The sequence below is a fragment of the Vespula vulgaris genome, chromosome 3, assembly GCF_905475345.1.
Source record: "Vespula vulgaris chromosome 3, iyVesVulg1.1, whole genome shotgun sequence".
NCBI lineage: Eukaryota > Metazoa > Arthropoda > Insecta > Hymenoptera > Vespidae > Vespula > Vespula vulgaris.
This window is the reverse complement of record NC_066588.1, coordinates 539,289-552,568: the sequence shown is the minus strand read 5'-3', so window position 1 is coordinate 552,568 and position 13,280 is coordinate 539,289. Positions and strand designations below refer to the sequence as shown.

Below are 13,280 nucleotides of genomic sequence, written 5' to 3'. Positions count from 1 at the left end.
TTTTAATTTATTTTTTTTTTGATCCTTAACATTTGTTATCGATATGAAACACGTTTAAAATTTTTAAAGGAATTTAATACCTCCACTTCTATCCATGTGGGCTTTCGCGGCAAGAATGTACCAAGAACTGTTTCGGGGCGGTTCCTTTCGTATATGGGGGAGCGTAAGTTCGGTACCTTTCATAGCGCATGCCCTGACAAAAGATAGCGTGATACCATATCCATTATTTATTGAATTCGGGTCGGAACAGTTTGGCTCTGTACTAGTGCGTTCGTAGACGTCGAGCATTGTCCTCGTATATGCCAAAAGTGTATTAATTGATGAAATGCAAAAATTCATTCTATAAAAATAAGTTGAAATATGTGGAGTGATGATTGAAAAAGAGAAATACAGAAAATTTCACTGGATTGCGATTTAATAAATTTTCGAATGAAACTACAAACAAAATCTCATATGATCTCGATATCTTTTATATTGATATTTGCGATTCTATGATGATATAGTTATTTGTGTAGTACGTCGTACATATGATTCTTTTTATATCATCGTTGCACGTAAAACGGATAGATAGCCCATTGATGTCCTCAAGACCTGTAAACGACACATTCGAAGTATAGGTATCTCGTTTTCGTTAGTTACGATTTATGATTTATCTTGTTATAGAAAAACGTTGTTCCTTTTTATAGTGTCTCGTGAGATTACTTACGCTGCTGTAAAGTTCATGGTTGAAAACACAGAATTTGCCTGCTGTTAGACGCAAAGGTGACCGCGATCGACGGATTATTAGAATCAGTGTTCTAGCTTCGTTCGGTAGTAGATCGTACCATTTGCATTCGTATGCGGCATTAGCAATTTCGGTACTCTGAAAGGACAGATTTTTATTCGGTAGTTTCGTATTTTATTTCGAGGACATTTTTTAACCATTAATGTTTCGTCCACCTCGGTCCAAAGTCTTTCACCGACGTAACAGTAGAGATACAGTTGAATTAGAACGTAAACGGTGTAGAATGCGAAGAAGAATACCTCTATTAAGGGAATCTCTTCTGCTTCACCAGACATTAACTGAAATTCGTACTCTTGTAGATATTTTACAATGGATTATTTGTAAGTATCTTCTGAATTTTTTAGAAGACGCAGAGAGATTAGCGTAGCGTTAATAAAGTATATATTAAGAATTTAAAATTAATTATTATATAGTACTTTAATTGTGCGAGTGTACAAGGTTTGGAACAATCTTGTACTTGCTGACGATCTGCTCAAAAATTCAGAGTTAAAAATGGACGGATATATCGATGTCCAGACGAATCTGAAAATGTGGTTTAATTTTACCAGAAGTCCTTGAAAACATTCCATGCAGAGCTGCACGGTACAGCCGAGTATTTGAACAAGGAGCATTATATTGAACTCGTCATCTATCGTCTCGATGAATCTGAAGAAATTGGTTTATTATCGTTGATCGTAATATTACAGCGATTAACATTATTTCTTGTGAATTTACAAAGTTGTGACGTTTTGAATAATTAAGTACCTGTTCAGATAATCGTGTCTTTTTACGATATAACTTAATTTCAAATGAAATTCTTGTCTTGTAGCGGAATTCAAATTCATCAATTCGTTTTGTAGCCTCGAAAGTTGTCCACACACGTGAAGGACCAACATGGCTAGGAAAGTGTCCACTGATGTATACGTTACTGTATAATAAGTACAACCTATCATTGTACCGATGAACTTAAATTCGAATATTGGACTAGTCATCGCCTCGAATGGAAAATACGCAGGGAAAAAATATAAACGACCCTCGGTACGCATCGACAGACATCTTTTTATAGTATAACTAACGATAATACCAGTACAGACAATAGTTGCTTTCTTAGCTAAGCTTCTGCTGAATTTCGCGTATTCCATCATTTTATTTTCATCTTCCTTCTTGGACACTTCCTTCCAATCTTCTTCCATCGAGCGGAGAAGATCCTTCATCCCTTCGATAGAAACGATTGTTAAGAACAAGCATGAATGTGCGAGAAAATTTGTAAAACGTGGAACTATTGTCTGTATATCTAGTTCTTATGTTTTATTGTTAACCCTCCGTAACTTTATTTCTTGATCATGTTTTTAAAAAATATTATTGTTTACTTTTATCATTAGATATAATTTATATAACTTAATTTACGTACGAAATATGATGTAAATTTAGAATTAAATGAATTTAAATTTAATTTAAAATCAAATTATAATTTACGTACGAATTATAATTTGCACTTTGAAAAAGTGAAAAATTTTACACACGCGTAGTAGCGTTGAATTTTTTGCCGAATAAAACGATATTGAAAGGGAAGAAATACGTGAACGTCTTCGAGTTTAAATTTACAATTATAAAGTTATAGAGGGATGATTGAAATAAATAAAATGTATTTACGTCCACCGCCACACCAGAAGAATATCATCTTTACGAATGAGATCGTTCCATTGATGGTGTCCAATGATAGATTTTCCATAATCAATTCGAAATCATTTCGATCGAGATAGAGTAGTATGTATTGAGGTATAGCCCAGAATAAGATGATGAATGCAACTCCTATTAACACTTTGTAGCTCGACATTCGATCGAAACTTCTTTCTTCTGGCCAAATACCCATGAATCTCATGGTGTAGAAATTCCATCCACAAGCGTACTCCACTTGCCAAACTTTCGTTAACATAGGACGCGTTAGTATCAGTTAGCATCGTTAGATTTCAGTGATGAAGCGTGCAATAATTTTGGAAATATATAAGAATTATCGTGAATTATATATCGGTTGGTTACGATCGCGTGACTACGACGTATTGATCAATATGATATATTATTCAAATCTAAGAAGATTTAGGATTCTATTCGTTGGATTGCCGAGGGGAGGAGAAACAAAAAGAGAAAAAGGAAATTATATTCGCTGTGTGCATTTCAGAAAAAATTCGTTGTTGCAAGATTTCGATTAATTATTGTATCGATCATTGTTATCACGGTTTTTATAATAACGAACGATACTCGAATAAAATTGAAAACGATTGAGATAAATTATTAAGATCAATTAATGGAGCGAGTGAAAATTGTTCGATCGGTCTCTACCTCCGTTAACGGTCATAATTTGTTCTTGTGATAACGTCGTATCAGGAACTGATTTCTTCGTTCGTTTCTTTTACGTTCCGCGTATATTTTTGTCGATATACCGCGTGAAGCGCATGCTCTATGAAATCAGCAAACGTTGTGACAGGAACGACTGTCTGTCTAGATTGTTTTTTCTTTTTAGTTCATTCATAAACCTAGATTTTTAACGTATAAAAAATGTTGTACGTTGGACGTAATAATGTTAAGGGTTGAGAAGGGTTAAGGGTGCTGTTAAAGATTTTCTTCTGTTTCAGGAAATTTTTGATAGTTTTAAATATCCATAAATATATTTTAGAAACGGGTATCGTGAAAAAATTCTTCTATCGTTGGACACTCTAAACGATTTCTTATATAATTTTGCGTGATCGTAACTCTGGCGTGTTTAATCTATCATCACTCTGTCAGCAGAGTATGTTAACTTTCCAACACGTATTAACGACATAAAAAATATTTTACAGAAACATTCTTTTTTAATATCGATGAAATTCAAAGAAGACTAATATTGTGAGACGTAGGAAAAAAACATTTGATATCATTAAAAAAATGCGATTTGCTTGTTAAAATATAACTAATTATTATATATTGAATTGAAAGAATTATATTCTTTCTATTGTTTAACTTTTGATAATACGTTTACAATTGTACGTTTCTTTTTGTATTTACGACATTCGTTATATGGAATAACGATACATAGACATTTTGAAAAAGTGCTGGACATTTTTTCAAAAAGAAACTATTTATCTTCTATGGTGTGTGTGTGTGTGTGTGTGTATATATATATATATATATATATTGCATGATAATACTTCTACTTACGTTGTTGAAAAGTTTAGATGCTGCAGTGTGCAGAGGTATCCATTTTCCAATTATGATTATCATCATTTGAATGATTTAACTTGTATTTCATGATAAATCGTAACACACATACGTACGTAGCATCGTTTATTCTCGTGTTCTGTGACATAAAAAGTTCAGTATTTTATTTAATTTATCTTTTCTTAAAAAAGTGTGTGTGTGTAGGGAAAGAATCATTTATCATTAAAAAAGCTTATCTATTATATAGCAATGTAGCTTGACGATAATAACGAGGAGCACGAATGACTCGACTAATGATGGATTTTATTTCAATGTTTTATTATATATAGGCGTGCGTGTATTCGTTGAGTTACTCGTTACACGTCGAGCAACATTCAAATAGGATTTCGTCACTGCGACATATTGGAAACTGTATAAGCTCTATAAAAATTTCTTTTTACTATATAATATATTTTAATTTTTCAAATTAGTCTTGAAAATAATTTTTTTTATTTTAGGATAGGTCACTAAATGTTTTATTCATGGTATCGAATAGATCCCTCTGTAGTAAGAGTTTCGAAGCTATTCGCTACTTGCACATTACAAGCCTAGCGGTTATGTAGATCTAGGATTTGCGGAAACGTTTTGTGTTACCAACAATGTATTGGATTACCAACTCTGAGTAATTTGAGGATATAGTTCCGAAATATAAGTCGGTATAACTTGATAAATTTATTATTATTTCAATAAATTATTTCATTATATAAAATTTAATAAGCGTAATGGTAACATTATTTCGTAATGTTGTTAACATAACTTTGTAACGAATTTAAGAAAAATTATTCTGTCTTTTTATTATAATTAAAAAGTTAACATCGTTTCTTAAATTTCTAGAAAAATATGAAAGAGAAAAATTAATTATTTCAAAAATAAATTTTTTACCGATATAACGATATAAATGGATTAAAAGTAAAATGTGTATTAAAATACTATTCGAAAAAGAACGTTCGGATCAGAATCATTCTAGGTGTAATAGAACGTAACAGGCGTAGAACGCGATATCCGAGTGCCATACATAGAAAGAATAAGTTTTTTTTTATCTGTTAGAGCTTTCCATAAATGGAAAAGAAGAATAGATAGAAAAAATGTTATCATATCTATGTAGTAATTTTTCTTTATCTCGAGCGTACCAAAGCTTTTCAAACAGCAAATATATTACGGTACATTCCAATATCTGGATTAGTAACGTTACGTCGAAGCAATTTTCGATCATTTCTGTGTATCTTACATAAAACAGAATTCATAGTGTATACCCTGATAAAAGCTAGGGTGATACCATATCCATTATTTATAGAATTCGTGCCGGAATTGTTTGGCATCGGATTAATGCGTATCGTAGGCGTCGAGCATCGTCCTTGCATATATGAAACGTGTATTAATTCATGAAATAAAAAAATTCATGCTATAAAAATAAGTTCAATTACGTGGAGTTTATGATAGAAAAAGAAAGATACAGAAAATTTGACAGGATTATGATTTAATAAATCCTTGAATGAAACTACAAACAAAATCTCATATGATTTTGATATTTTTTGTTTGGATCTTTGCGATTCTATGATGATATAATTATTTGTGTATTAAGTCAAAAGTATCATTCTTCCTTTATCATTGTTGCACGTAAAACGGATAGATAGCCCATTGATGTCTTCAATACCTGCGAACAAATTTTAACATACAGATATCTCATTTTTATTAGCTGCCATTTATGATTTATTTTGTTATAGAAAAACGTTGTTCATTTTATAGTGCCTCGTGGGATTACTTACGCTGTTGTAGAGTTCATGATTGAAATTACAGAATTTGCCTGCTGTCAGACGCAAAGGAGACCGCGATCGACGGATTATCAATATCAATGATCTAGCCTCGTTCGGTAGGAATTCGTACCATTTACATTCGTATGCGGCGCGAGCAACTTCGGTACTCTGAAAGAATAGATTTTTGTACGGTAATTTGGTATTACATTTTTTAATCATTAATGTTTCGTCCACCTCGGACCAAAGTCTTTCACCGACGTAGCAATAGAGATATAGTTGAAGTAGAACGTAAACGATGTAGAATGCGAAGAAGAACATCTCTACTAAGGGTATCTGTTCTCCTTTACCGGCCATTAACTGAAATTCGTACTCTTGTAGATATTTTACAATGGATTAATCGCAAATATTTTCTGAATTTTTTAGTAGATGCAAAGAGATTTGCGTGTAATCAATAAAATGTATGTTCATAATTTAGAAGAATTATTAAATACTCTCGAGTTTTAACGAATATATACAATTTCGAAAAAAACGTATATATTATTGAAAATCTGCTTAAAAATTCAGAGATAAAAGGATACGCAAGACGAATCGGTGTATTTTGTTGAATTTTACCAGAAGTCCTTGAAAACATTCCATACAGAGTTGCACGGTACAGCCAAGTATTTGAAAAAGGAGCATTATGTTGAACTCGTCTTCTATCGTCTCGATGAATCTGAAGAAATTGGTTTATTATCGTTGATCGTAATATTACAACGATTAAAATTATTTCTTGTGAATTTACAAAGTTATTACATTATGAATAATTAAGTACCTGTTCAGATAATCGTGCCTTTTTACGATATAACTTAATTTGAAATGAAATTCTTCTCTTGTAGAAGAATTTAAATTGATCAATTCGTTTTGTAGCCTCGAAAGTTGTCCACACACGTGAAGGACCAACATGGCTAGGAAAGTGTCTACTGCTGTATACGTTACTGTATAGTAAGTCGCACCTATCATTGTACCGATGAATTTTAATTCGAATATTGGACTAGTCATCGCCTCGAATGGAAAATACGCAGGGAAAAAATATAAACGACCCTCGTTATTCATCGACAGACATCTCTTTACAGTATAAACAATGATAAGAACAGAACAGACAGCGGTTGCTTTCGTAGCTAGGTTTCTGCTGAATTTCGCGTATTTCATCATTTTCTTTTCATCTTCCTTCTTGGACACTTCCTTCCAATCTTCCTCCATCGAGTGGAGAAGATCCTTTATCTCTTCGATGGAAATGGTTTGATAAGAATAAGCATGAATGTGCAAGAAAAATTATATAAAAGTAGAACTACCGTCTGTACATTTAGCTCTTAAGTTTTATTGTTGACCCTCCGTAACTTTATTTCTTGATCATGCTTTTAAAAAATATTATTGTTTACTTTTATCATTAGATATATTTGTAATTTACGTACGAATTATAATTTCCAATTTAGAATAATGAAAAATTTCACACGCGTGTAGTAACGATGAATTTTTTGTCGAATCAAACGATATTGAAAGGGTAGAAATACGTGAATGTTTGAGTTTAAATTTACAATTATAAAGTTATAGAGGGGTCGAAATAAATGAAATGTATTTACGTCCACCGCTAGACCAGAAGACGATCATCTTTAGGAATGAGATCGTTCCGTTAATGTTGTCCACGGATAGATTTTCCATAATCAATTCGAAATCACTTCGATCGAGATAGAGTAGTATGTATTGAGGTATAGTGCAGAATAAGAAGATGAATGCAACCCCTATTAACACTTTGTAGCTCGACATTCGATCGAAACTTCTTTCCTCTGGCCAAATACCCATGAATTTCATTGTGTACAAGTTCCATCCGCAAGCGTATTCCACTTGCCAAACTTTCGTTAACATAGTACGCGTTAGTATAATCGTATTAGATTGCAGGTATTAAGGGTGCAATAATTTTGGAAATATATAGGAATTATGGTAAATCATATATCCGTTGGTCACGATCGCGTGACTACGACTATCGTATGGATCAATATGATATACTGTTCAAATCTAAGAAGATTTATGATTCTATTCGAGTGTGGTGGAAGAGTGAGAGAGTGAGAGAGAGAGAGAGAGAGAGAGAGAGAGAGAGAGGGGAGGGGAAGAACGAAATAGAGAAAAAAGAAATTATATTAATAGATATGCAATTCAAAAGAAATTCATCGTTGCAAGATTCCGATTAATTATTGTATCGATCATTGTTATCCCGATTTTATAATAACGAACGATAACGACTCGAATAAAATTGAAAACGATAAAGATAAATTGTTAAGATCGATTAAGAACTAGAGCGTGTGATTATTGTTGATCGGTCTCTACCTCCGTTAGCGGTCATGTTGGTTCTTGTGACAACGTCCTATCAGAAACTGATTCCTTTGTTCGTTTCTTTCGCATTGCTCATATATATTTCTCGAATCATACGTAAGGCGCATGCTCTATGAAATCAGTGAACATTCTGACAAGAATGACTGTCTAGATTGTGTTTTCCTTTTAGTTCATTCATAAATCTTGATTTTTAACGTATAGAAAATGTTGATGGACGTAATACTTTAACTTTAAGGGTTGCGAAGGGTTAGGAGTGCTGTTAAAGATTTTCTTCTGTTTCAGGAAATTTTTGATAATTTTGGATAGCCATAAACATATTTTTGAAACGAGTATCGTAAAAAGATCCCTCTATCGTTGGACACTCTAAATGATTTCTTATATTCTTTTTGCGTGATCGTAATTGTCGTGTAATTCTATCATCGCTCTATCATTAGAGTATTTTATTTAAATGTTGCATGATTTATAGAAACTTCTTACTATATTATATACTTTAATTTTTCAAATTAGTCTTGCAAATAACTGCTTTTATCAGGATAGGTCACTATTAAATGTTTTATTCATCGTCTAGAATAGACCCCTCTGTAGTAAGACTTTCGAAGCTACTCGCTGCTTGCATATTGTGACTCTAGCGGTGGTTGGTCTAGGATTTGCGGAAACGTTTGATGTTACCAACTATGCATCGAGTTACTAGATCTGAGTTATTGGAGACATAGTATCAGAATGTAAGTCGGTAAAACTTGATTAGAAGATAGATCTCAATAGTATTAATATCATAATTTCAATCTATTATTCAATAATATTAATATTCTTAGATTAGCGTGCATTTATATTTTTGTTTCTCATGACATATATGACGGACAAGTCTATTTCAATGTTGACCAAAATATTTTTTTTTTATTGTAATTGAAAAATCAATATTTTTCCTTATATTTTGAGGAAAATGTGAAAGAGGGAAATGAATTACTTCTGAACGAAATTTCTCACCGATATAACGATATAATTGGATTAAAAATAAAATGTATATTGAATAGAATCCGAAAAAGAAGGTTCTGATTAGAAATCATTCTATTATTACTTAAAATAATTATAGATATAACTTAATTCGTATTAATCTTTTCAGTAATTTATTTAGAATCTCATCAGAGATGCCTGATAACGGGTAACTCAAATTTATATCGGATGATAGAGCATTTGCTACAGTAATAACGCGTCATCGAATTATTCTTCGATCGTATCGATGAATCTCCAAAAGAAAAAACATTTGTTTTTTAGAAAAGATTAGAAATTATTAGAAATATAGCTTTATTTAACAATTTTTTTTTAAAGCGAATCGTAGCGTCTAGGTTTAAAAATATGTACCTGTTTAAAGAATTGTGTTTTTGAGGAAAGAGCGAAAAACTCCATGTTGGATTGAATTTTTCTCCTTCTGTCAGATCCACTTCTAATATCTTCACAGTGTAACGATTCCAGAACGAATGTAATCCACGTAGGAAACTTTAGAGCGCATTGCGCGCGCATTTTCAAGTCCTATCGAAGGAGATACCCTTAGCTACGTTTTTAGAATATTCGATGAACCTATAACTCGATTGAGGTTGCCCTAATTGCTAGCTTCATTGGTTCTTGTTTATTAATCATGCATGCGTCAAATAGTCTTGCGTGCACTTACGCATTGAGAACATTATAACAAATCGGAGTTGGAGCTGTTAAAAAATGTATTAACGGTTCTAAGTGAAACTTCGTCCGAGGGTAAGAAATGCGTTAGTAATAGGAGAATGAAGAAGGATACGGTGGGAGAGGAGTGGGAACGAAAATATCTCCAATTATATATCGCATAGTCGTTGAACTCGTGCAACCTACTCTTAACTGAGATATCTTTAAAATTGACTCATTTTTTATTCTCTCTCTCTCTTTTTACCTCTTCCCACTCCACCTGTTTTGTTACGTGGCCTTTTAAACGCTAATGCATGCATTTTCTTTCTCCGACGTGGAAACTTCGATCGAATTTATGATACGATTTAATAAATGATCGAGCTCGTTGCTCCTGTACGCCAAAAACTTATTCTTCAAACTGATTCTTGTATTAATTCTTGACAAATTTAATTAAAATTCATTATACATACGGCGGAGTATCGACAAAAAAGTATATGCAAAATTCTTTAGGATTATGATGTAATGAATTCTCGAATGAAGTAACGAATATAACGTCGTGTAACTTCGATATTTTTTCTTCGAATATATTCAATGCTAAACTACTGAATTATGAATTAAATCGAATGTATTATTCGTCCTTTGTTATTGTTGCACGCAAAACAGACAGATAGCTCATCGATGTTTTCAAAACCTGTAAACGATACATTCAACTTATAGATCGTTTTTATTACTTACGATTAGTATTTGTATTTATATAGTTGCACTATACAAAAGTTGTTTACTTTGTAGTCACTCGATGGTAGTTACTTACGGCGCTGTAAAGTTCGTGATTCAAAATACAGAATTTGCCTGCCGTGAGACGCAAAGGTGATCGTGATCGATGGATTATCAATAATAGGGTTCGAGCCTCGTTCGGTAATAATTCGTACCATTTACATTCGTAAGCGGCACGAGCAAGTTCGCTACTCTGAAAGAACAGATTTTTATTCGATAGTTTTGTATTTCATTTCGACGACATGGCTGAATCATTAACGATTCGTTCACCTCGAACCAAAGTTGTTCACCGACGTAGCAGTAAAGATATAATTGAAGTAGAACGTAGACGATGTAAAAAGTGAAAAAGAAGAGTTCTAGTACGGGCATTTGTTCTCCATCATCGACCATTAACTGAAATTCGTACGCGTGTAGATATTTTGCAATCGATCGATTGTAAATACTTTGAATTTTTTAGTAGACGCAGATAAATTTGTGTCGTTAATAACTCGTTAATAATTATTATATTTAATAGAGTCGTAACGAAGATACAGGATTTAGAAGAAGCTTATATTTGCTGACTACCCGCACAAAAATTCAAAGGAAGATAGATGCACAATTTATTGTTTCGTAATTTTACCATGAGTCCGTGAAAACATTCCATGCACAATTGCAAGGTGCAACCAAGTATTTGAAAGAGTAGCATTACGTTGAACCGTCTCTCTATCGTATCGACGAATCTTTGAAGAAATTATTTTCAATTTATTTGATTACAATATTGCATTTTTAAAAATCCTTATTTAATTACCTGTTCAAATGATTGTGTCTTTCCACGATGTAGTTTAATTGCATTTGAAAGTTTTTTCTCGGGTCGGTATTCAAGTGGATCAGATCGTTTCGTAGCCTTGAAAGTTGTCCGCACACGTGAAGGATCAACATGGCCAGGAAAGTATCCACTGCTGTGTACGTTACTGAATAATAAATCGCACCTATCGTTTGACCAATGAACTTGAATTCGAACAGTGGACTGGTCATTGTTTCGAATGGAAAATACGAGGGGAAAAAATAAAGACGACCTTCGGTACGCATCGATAAACATCTTGTCGTAGCATAAATCGCGATAAGAGAGTAACAGAAAGCGTTTACTTTCGTGGATAGAATCCTGCTGTATTTCGCGTATTTCATCATTTTATCCTTATCTTCCATCCTGTTCACTTCCTCCCAGTCTTTCTCCATCGCTGTTAGAAGATCCTTTATTTCTTTGATGATGAAAGGTAGATAGAAATGAGCGCGTGAAAATTGAGATTAAGTGAGAAAATAGTGGGATTGTCGTCCGTATATAGTTCTAATAGTTTTTTCGTTAACCCTCTGTAACTTTATTTTTTGGTAATATTTTTAATAAAAATTGTAGTTCATATTTTTACTGATATTACTTTTACTGATATAACGATGCTATACCGAATATAATATTCCGTTGAAATAAAAATTTCGCGTATGTATGTCGCCAATGTAAATTTCATATTAAAAATGTTAGTTAAAAAATTTGAGAAATATGGAAATATAAAAGCGTGCACCTTTAAACGAATATAACGTTATAGAGGGTTGAAATAAATGAAATATATTTACGTCCTCCGCTAGACCAGAAGAATATCATCTTCAAGAATGAGATCGTTCCGTTAATGTTGTCCACGGATAGATTTTCCATAACCAAGTCGAAGTCACTTCGGTTGATATAGAGCAGCGTGTATTGAGGTATGGTGCAGAACAAAAAGACGAAGGTAATCCCTATTAACACTTTGTAGCTCGAAATTCGATCGAAGCTTCTTTCCTCTGGCCAAATTCCCATGAATTTCATCGTGTATATGTTCCATCCACAAGCGTACTCCACTTGCCGAACTTGTGTTAACATAGGACGCTTTAGTATAATCGCATTAGATTGCAGATATTAAGCGTGCAATAATTTCGGAGATATATAGAAATTATCGTGAATCATATATCGGTTGGTCACGATCGCGTGACTATGACGCATCGACAATATGATATATTATTCAAATCTGAGAAGATCTATGATTCTATTTAAGGGGGCGAGAAGGAGAGAGAGAGAGGGAGAGAAAAAATAAATTATATTCGCTATATGCATTTCAGAAAAAATTCATCGACGCAAGTTTTCGATTAATTATTGTATCGATCGTTATGATCGCGATTTTATAATAATTAACGATACTTGAATAAAATTGAAAAGGATAAAGATAAATTGTTGAGATCGATTAAGAAATACAGCGAGTGAAAAATGTTCTATCGGTCTGTACCTCCGCTAACTTTCATGTTGGTCTTGTGACAACGTTCTATCAGGAACTGATTCCTTTGTTCGTTTTTTTCGCATTCCGCATATATCTTTCTCGAATCATGCGTCAGGCGCATGCTCTATGAAATCGCATTGTTTTGCTAAGAGATGAGAACGATTGTCTAGATTATTTGTAATTGATTAAACAGAGTTAAATTTTTATGATACGTTTAAAATAATAGTAGATGAAATGCTTTAACTTCAGAAAGCTTTATATTCTATTTTATCAAATTTTCAGTATCTTTTCATATAACGCAAAAATCTTTTAGGGATCAGTGTCCTGAATAGATCCATCTGTCGTTGGTCGCTTTAAGCGATCCTCTGTCTGTCTTGCGTGTCGTAACTCTCATGGTCATAGTCTATCATTGATCTAACTGATACATTAGAGTATGTTAACTTACCGACACGCGTGACA

General features: G+C 33.0%; 3 protein-coding genes across 9 annotated transcripts in view; 1 reads left to right on the top strand and 2 right to left on the bottom strand.

Moving 5' to 3' along the window:
• Positions 1-13,280, top strand: part of LOC127062712 (uncharacterized) — a 136,459-nt gene that overhangs the window by 23,062 nt on the left and 100,117 nt on the right. The window lies entirely within an intron of this gene.
• Positions 414-3,136, bottom strand: LOC127062731 (odorant receptor 13a-like). The gene is made up of 7 exons (XM_050991419.1): positions 3,104-3,136; positions 2,417-2,686; positions 1,529-1,979; positions 1,330-1,429; positions 940-1,062; positions 707-862; positions 414-591 (listed from the first exon to the last, which is right to left on the bottom strand). Exons 1-7 carry the CDS (start codon positions 3,117-3,119, stop codon positions 538-540), a joined length of 1,170 nt encoding a protein of 389 aa, XP_050847376.1. The 5' UTR covers positions 3,120-3,136; the 3' UTR covers positions 414-537.
• Positions 5,491-9,657, bottom strand: LOC127062745 (odorant receptor 13a-like). Of its 2 annotated transcripts, XM_050991444.1 has the most exons (6): positions 9,478-9,657; positions 6,563-6,743; positions 6,364-6,463; positions 5,986-6,108; positions 5,764-5,919; positions 5,491-5,651 (listed from the first exon to the last, which is right to left on the bottom strand). In XM_050991444.1, exons 2-6 carry the CDS (start codon positions 6,691-6,693, stop codon positions 5,589-5,591), a joined length of 573 nt encoding a protein of 190 aa, XP_050847401.1. In that variant the 5' UTR covers positions 6,694-6,743; positions 9,478-9,657; the 3' UTR covers positions 5,491-5,588. The 2 variants fall into 2 exon arrangements, with proteins under 2 accessions (XP_050847401.1, XP_050847399.1); XM_050991442.1 differs by lacking the exon at positions 9,478-9,657 and having other exon boundaries at positions 6,563-6,809.